The sequence below is a fragment of the Elephas maximus genome, chromosome 7 (genome assembly GCF_024166365.1).
Source record: "Elephas maximus indicus isolate mEleMax1 chromosome 7, mEleMax1 primary haplotype, whole genome shotgun sequence".
NCBI lineage: Eukaryota > Metazoa > Chordata > Mammalia > Proboscidea > Elephantidae > Elephas > Elephas maximus.
Window position 1 is genome coordinate 54,982,001 of NC_064825.1, and position 7,456 is coordinate 54,989,456.

At 40.4% G+C, this 7,456-nt stretch overlaps 1 protein-coding gene across 1 annotated transcript; it reads right to left on the minus strand.

Moving 5' to 3' along the window:
• Nucleotides 1-6,499: 6,499 nt before the first annotated feature.
• Nucleotides 6,500-7,456, minus strand: LOC126079111 (olfactory receptor 51I2-like). The gene has a single exon (XM_049890044.1). The coding sequence runs from the start codon at nt 7,454-7,456 to the stop codon at nt 6,500-6,502; it is 957 nt and encodes a 318-aa protein (XP_049746001.1).

The window sequence follows — 7,456 nt, forward strand, 5'->3', positions numbered from 1 at the left end:
TTGTTGTCTGTAGCTGCTTTCATGCTACAGTGGCAGAGTAGAGTGGTTATGACAGAGACCATATGACATGCAAAGCCTAAAATATTTATCTCGCCCTTTACAGAAAAAGTTTGCCAACTGCCTTTGTAACCTGCTGCAGTGTTGTGCCTCAGTAGAGAAGACTGATCTCAAGGAAGCGAGGCTCTTCTTCAAAGAGGAAATATCTTCTTAACCTTTATTGTCTGGGGTCTGGGGAAACTAAGAGTAGCTTATCCCACCCAACATCTTAAAAAATGTCCTCCCCAAGTTATTTTAGATGGTTCTAAGAAGGAGTTCAGTATCAGATACAGCAGCCTGTGCCTGACATGTGGTAAACACTCAATAAAAGAGAGTTTTTGTGGTCGTTGTTATTGTTATCATTGCTATTACTACCTGCCCCTTTCCTCCTACCCTGTCACAGTCATATGTTCCTAAGAAAGATTTCCACACAGCACCAAAACAAAACCCTTCTCTTTGGGGCTTTCTTATTATTTACAAGTGGGCTCCAGAAAGAAGCCTCTTCCTCTAACATCCAATCTAAGGGTGCCTCTAAGTTGTGCGTGACTCCACTGATTATCAGACTGGACAGTAGTTCTAATTCACCCACTGACTCTGCAGGACAAAAGACCTGACAATCTGCCACCAGAAAGATCACAGCTTAGGAAACCCTCTGGGGCAGTTCTAATCTGTAATATAAGTTTCTTATGAGTCAGAATCAGCTTGACAGCACATGATGACAATATCACACTGGAAAGTGTAACATAAAATTTACTAAAGTCTAGCGGATATCAAGGGGGAGGTAATGACAGGAAACGTGCAAGTAGATCATCTGATTTATAAGCTGCTATTGTTTAACACAAACAGCCCTGGTGGCACAGTGGTTAAGCTCTCGGCTGCTAATCGAATGGTTGGCACTTTGAACCCATCAGCTGCTCAGCAGGAGAAAGAGGTAACAGTCTTCTTCCATAAAGGTTATAAAAAAAAACAAACTTGTTACTGTTAATTCTGACTCATAACGACCCTAAAAGACAGAGTAGAACTGTCCCTTATGGATTTGAACTACCGACCTTTTAATTAGCAGCTGAGTTCTTATAACCACTGTACCAACAGGGCCCCCATAAAGATTACAGCCGTGGAAATTCTATGGGGTAGTTCTACTTTGTCCTATAGTGTCACATTTGACTCGATGGCAATGGGCTTGGTTTGTTTTTTTATTATTTAACAGGACTCATGGGATCTAGTCCAATTTCAGTGATCCTTATGAAACGGGGTGTTCGTGTAGAGTTTCCGCCTATTAACCCACTAAGTTGCTCTTCATGTGTACCTCAACACACACACACACACACACACCCTGTATAAGATACTAACCAAATTACCAGAGGGTCATTTCTTACGCAGTGGGAATTCACTGTTAGCTCTGCTGGGCATGTAAACTTCAGATTGTACTGCCAACACCACAGCCTTTGGGCACCAATGATACTGCTTAGTCTTCTGTTTCTGCTGCCTCAGGAAACTGAACGAAGCCTCTGGCACGCATCCTCATCACAATAATGCCATGCAATTAATTCTAGATTCTCTGGTACTGGGTGACTGACATTTTCATAGCCTATGCCATATTAATACCTGAGCCTGTTTCTAAGAAAACTTTAAAAATAAAAAAACTAATATTTAGCTTCTATAAAAGGTGGCTAGCTTTCTTAAAGTGTGGAAGAGATTGTTTCAAGGATTACAGGTGACATTTCTTTTTCCTTCACACACATGACCACTAATTTCATAGCTTCTTTTATAATTAATGTGGGGCAATGTATTTGTATTTTTGCCAATGGAATATGGGCAGAAATGATGCATATTACTTTCAGATCTTATCCCTGAAATGCTTTATGTGGTCTTTCATGCTCTCCTTAATAAGAGGCTGGCTGGAAGAAAATTACTCCAGAATGGTGGATCCACATGACAGCAAGGGCTGAGAGTCTATGCTTGGAGGAGAGCTGATCAGGAGGGCTATCTCAGCTCTGCACAAGTGAGAAACGTTTATGGAGTTAAGATATTGAGATTTGGAGCATTTATTCACTACTCTAGCTTAGTTTTATCCTCTTCTCACTTATAAAGTTAGGAATTCCCTAAACATTTGAAGGATGTTCAAAGCCACTCAGAAGCTGTCTTAGTTACCCAGTGCTGCTATAACACAAATACTACAAATGAGTGGTTTTAAAGAGCAGAAATCTATTTTCTCACAGTTCTGGAGACTGAGTCCAAATCAGCGTCACAGCTGTGTTGATTCCTTCCTTTTGGTTCCTTCACTTGTAGACAATTCTCACTTGGCATCTATCTTCCCTCATATGTGTCTCTGTGTCCATTCTAATCTTTTTATAATTCAGAATTGATTAGATTTAGAACCCACTCTACTTGGTAGGAAACCCTGGTGGTGTAGTGATTAAGGGCTACAGCTGCTAACCAAAAGGTCCACAGTTTGAATCCACCAGATGCTCCTTGAAACTCTATGGGGTAGTTCTACTCTGTCCTATAGCGTCGCTGTGAGTCGAGGTCGACTCAACGGCAACAGGTTTTGTTTTTTTTTTTTTGGTTTTCTGCTTGGGCATGACCTAATAAATAACATAACAAAGAAAATCCTATTTCTAAACAGGATTATATTTACAGGTATAGTGGTCAGGATTTCAATATATATTTTTGGGAGACAAAATTCAATCCATAACAGAAATCAAAAAGTATGGCAAATATTCATTACATTTAACATAGTTCGAATCATAATTTTCAAGCTGGGAAAAATGCTACAACCTCCTAAGAGAATTCTTGCTTCCACTCTTCCAGTCCATTCTTAATAGTGCCATTGGAGAAATATTAAACAAAGCAAAACGCTCTTGTTATATCCCTTCCGTTTCCTTCTCATTGCTCTTAGAGAAAGGTCCAAAGTATTTAATAGGTCCAACATAGCTTTTCACCATTTTGCCCTTGCCTATCTCAATGATCTCATCATGCTTCTCCTCTACCTTGGTTTCTATGATTTACTTCTGTTGGACCTCCTCGTTGTTGTTTTTGTTGCCAGGATCCGTCGAGTTGGTTTTGACTCATAGCGACCCTATCTATGCACAACAGAACAAAACATTGCCTAGTCCTGTGCCATCCTCACAATCACTGTTATGTTTGAGCCCATTGTTGCAGCCACTGTGTCAGTCCACCTTGTTGAGGGTTTTCTCTTTTTTGCTGACCCTGTACTTTACCAAGCATGATGTCCTTCTCCAGAGACTAGTCCCTCCTGATAACATATCCAAAATACGTGAGACAAAGTCTTGCCACCCTCGCTTCCAAGGAGCACTCTGGCTGTATTTCTTCAAAGACAAACTTGTTCATTCTTCTGGCAGCCCACGGTAAATTCAACATTCTTCACCAACACCATAATTCAAAGGCATTAAATCTTCTTTGGTCTTCCTTATTCATTGTCCAGCTTTCACATGCATATGAGGCGATTGAAAATATCATGGCTTGGATCAGGTGCACCTTATTCTTCACTTTTTAGAGCTCCTTAAACTTGCTATGTTTCTCTGATGAGTGCACGTTAACTCATGCTCCTCGTTTTTGCCTCGAATAGTTTTAATCTGATTCATTCCTCATTAATCCACTCTTCCTTCAGGCCTCAACTTGTTTTTCTCAGGAGCAGCTTCTTGGACTCCTTGAACAGGATCAGGTTCTCTGATAGGTACTCTCACAGAACATTTTCTTATCCTTTTGTAATTCACATCATTCTTGGAAATTCTTATTTAATATCTGTATTTGCTTCTGGATTGTAAAAGGATAAGGGCACAGACTGCATCTATCTCTGTTTGTCACTAAATTCCTACCGCTTAGCAAAGTGTTTGCAACATGGTAGATGCTTATGACAGAAACTTGCTACTATTCATCAAACATGATTCCTCTCAAGTATGGACACACAACTAGACTCCCCCGCTTCTTTTTGTGTTTGAAACTAGCCATTACTTTCAATGTGATAGGAAGTGATACGTGTCACTTCTGTGCCTGTCTCATAATACCCTCCAATGTGCAATCTTCTGTTATTTTCCAATCTTCTGGCTAGATGTTGACATTCAATGGACTTGGGAAGCCATATGTTGCATATGGAAAACCACTAGACCTCTGGCTTCCTGAAAACTTATGCAGAGCCAAATCTCTTCAACCTCCCACCAACCTGAATTTACACCAGGCTCTTAAATAAGTGAAAAATAAATTACTAATGTGTCAAACATCTGAAAACAGTTTTGTTGTTCTTAAAGGAGTATAGCTTAATAAATGACACATTAAATAATTATTTGTTGAAAAAATATATTAAAAACTAAAAGAAATAAAACCTGGGAAGTGAGGGGCTCAGAGAAGATGGCTTTTTATCCTTCCAGAATAGACATTGGAAGTATAAATATATCAAAGGAGGAGCTATTTTCTTATATTGGCCTTGTTGTTACAAAGTGTTTATTAATCATGGTGATGTTAGACTGGGTCTCTTTTGTAGAACAATTTTTTCTTTGGATCATATCCCCCACTTTCCAGGAAAGTTATAATATTGTCCCTTCTGCCTCTTGTTTATTCAATCTCGCCTTCTCAAACCAATCATCCTAGAACTTGCCGTGTTCAAGTCTCTCTCATACTGACACCAATGACAACGAGAAAAATAAGCCTTCCTAGACTCCATATTCCTCTTTTATTTATTCTCTTTCATTGTCAAGTTTCTTAGTAAAGTTATCTATAACTTATTATCCCCATTTCTGCATCTCTCAAATAACTCTTCCACCAGTCTAATATAGTTTTGGTAAAACTGCTAAAACAGCTTTTGCTATTATCACCAACACTTCTGCCTGCCTGAGGTTACAGTCCTTATCTTAGCTGATCTCTCAACAACATTCAACGCAGTTGATCATTCTTGCTTTGTTGACGTACTCTTTTCCTTTGGCCTCTATTGTGTCACACTCCAGATTTTTTTCTTATCTCTCTGGATACCTCATTTCAGTTTCCTGTGAACACTCATTCTACTCAGATGAGAAAACATGGTGGAAAAAGAAAAAAGGGTCTAGCATCTGGGCTTGAGAAATAGCAATTTTGAAATACTACTCAATTACACTTGGGCCAATGGCTTCTATTGCCATCTGCATGTAAATGACTTTTAGATTTTTTTTCTCTAGACTAGACCATTCTTATGAGCTCCAGACTTGTAGGTCTAACTGCCTGCGTAACAAACAGTCTTTGGATGATGCTTTCAAAGAAGTTAAGCTCAAAGTGTCCAAAGCCAAATTCGTGATATTCTCAACCTAAATATGTTCCTTTATTACATTTTGTATTTCAGTTAATAGCACTACCATCTATCCTGATGTGAAAGCCCTGCATCTACAAGTTATCCTTGACACTTCCCTCTTCGCTTAGCCTTCATGAAACATTTAGGAAACTTTGGAACCTATACATTTCCCTCTGCCTTTATCACCACTCCCCTATTTGTTTCCATGCATTCTAGTTTTAATTCGATTGGTTTTCTACAATGCCATATAAAATTATCTTTCCGAAAGTAAATGTGATCATTTCAGAACCACTCCACCTCAATCCCATACCCCACCATAATCCCTGCTTAAAAAGCTGTTTCTCATCGTTCTAGTTGGTCTCTATATTTTCAGCCTTATCTTGCACCATAGACTCTTTGCTCTTTGGCTTCCAGTCTCACTGCCTTTCATTCCATTTCTTTACCTCACTGAGTTCCCTTCTACAACAAGCTCTTTGGTGACATGACACTCTCTGCCCGAGATACCTTCCCTTATGCACTACTTCGTTTTTCTCTTTTAATTTCTTTTTAACATTCAGACCTCAGCTTACCCATCAATTCCTGAAAAAAGCTATTTCTGAGCTTCCAGAGCAGGTCAGATCTCCTTATTGTACAGTCATAGAACTTTCCATTCACTAATCAATTTTCACAAAAACATTTACTTCTTCAAAACTTGGGACTTATTTTTCGTTAGATATTTCTCTTTCTTGCCCAACTTCTACTCTGCCTAGAAAAATTCTACAAGGTAAAATAAAAGGTATTTTCTACTTTATGGAGGTTTGCCCAATCTTCCCAGGCAAGTTCTGCCAACTACAGATTTGCAGTCCCTAGAAATTTCTTGCACATAATCTATTATGATACTTATTAGTTAATTTCTGATTGTTTACGTGCCTTCTTCCTGACACTAATTTGTGAACTTCTGGAGAGAAAAGACTGTGTTTAAACATTTCTCTGTCTTTAATCCAGAATATTGCTTCCAGCACAAAGTAAATGTTGAATATAAGTTTGTAACATGAATAAGCCTGATGATATTCCAAATGCCTCAGCATAAACCAGGGATTTTCAGGGTTTGTTGAATCTAGCAGGTTTCTGCAACACTATTTTTTTTTTATAGCAGTCACTTTTATGGTACACAGACTTTGCCTTTATTTCATGGTTTCATCAGCCTTAGCCTTTCTGCCTTAGCATCCTGAGCATGGCTTCTCTGATGGGCTTGGATTTAATACTATAGATGATGGGGTTGAACACAGGGGGCACAACCAAGTATACATAGGCAACAAGAGCACGTACTGTGTGAGGCAAATGCTTCCCAAAGCGGTGAATCATGGACGTGGTGATACCTGGAATAAAGAAGACAAACACAGCCCGGATGTGGGAGACACAGGTATTGAGAGCCCGCAGTTGCTCCTGGGGAGATGCCAGCCCCAGGGCTGTGCACAGGATGAGGGTATAGGACAGGAAAATGAATAGGGAGTCTATGCCCCCAGTGGACACAACCACATAGAGCCCATAGTGTATATTGATGGTGATATCTTCACAAGCTCTTCTCATAACATCAGGGTGGAAACAGAAGGAGTGGGATAAGAGGATCTTGCGAGGGCAGAAGTTAAGACGTTTAATCAAAAATGGCACAGGGAAGAGACACAAGGTGGCACGGGCCACAATAGCCAGCCCAATCCTGATGATGACATTATTTGTGAGGACAGCTACATAACGCAAGGGGTTGGAGATAGCCACAAAGCAATCAAAAGACATGGCCAGGAGCACTGAGGACTCCACCACAGAGAAGGAGTGGAGGAAGAACATTTGGACCAGGCAGGCACTGAAGCCAATAAGACGTTGGTCAAACCAGAGCACAGCCAGGGTGGTGGGCAGTGTGGATAAGGCGAGGCCCACATCAGTGAGGGCCAGCATGGACAGGAAGTAGTACATAGGCTGGTGCAGGCTGGGTGTCCTCCTCACGGCCAGGAGGATCAGGCAGTTTCCAGTGAGGACCACTGCATACATGGAGGAGAAGGGGATGGAGATCCAGCCATGAATGGTCTCCATTCCTGGGATGCCAATCATCAGGAAAGCAGGTGGCTGGAAGAAGGAGATGTTTTCATAGGACTGTGAGGGGTGCAT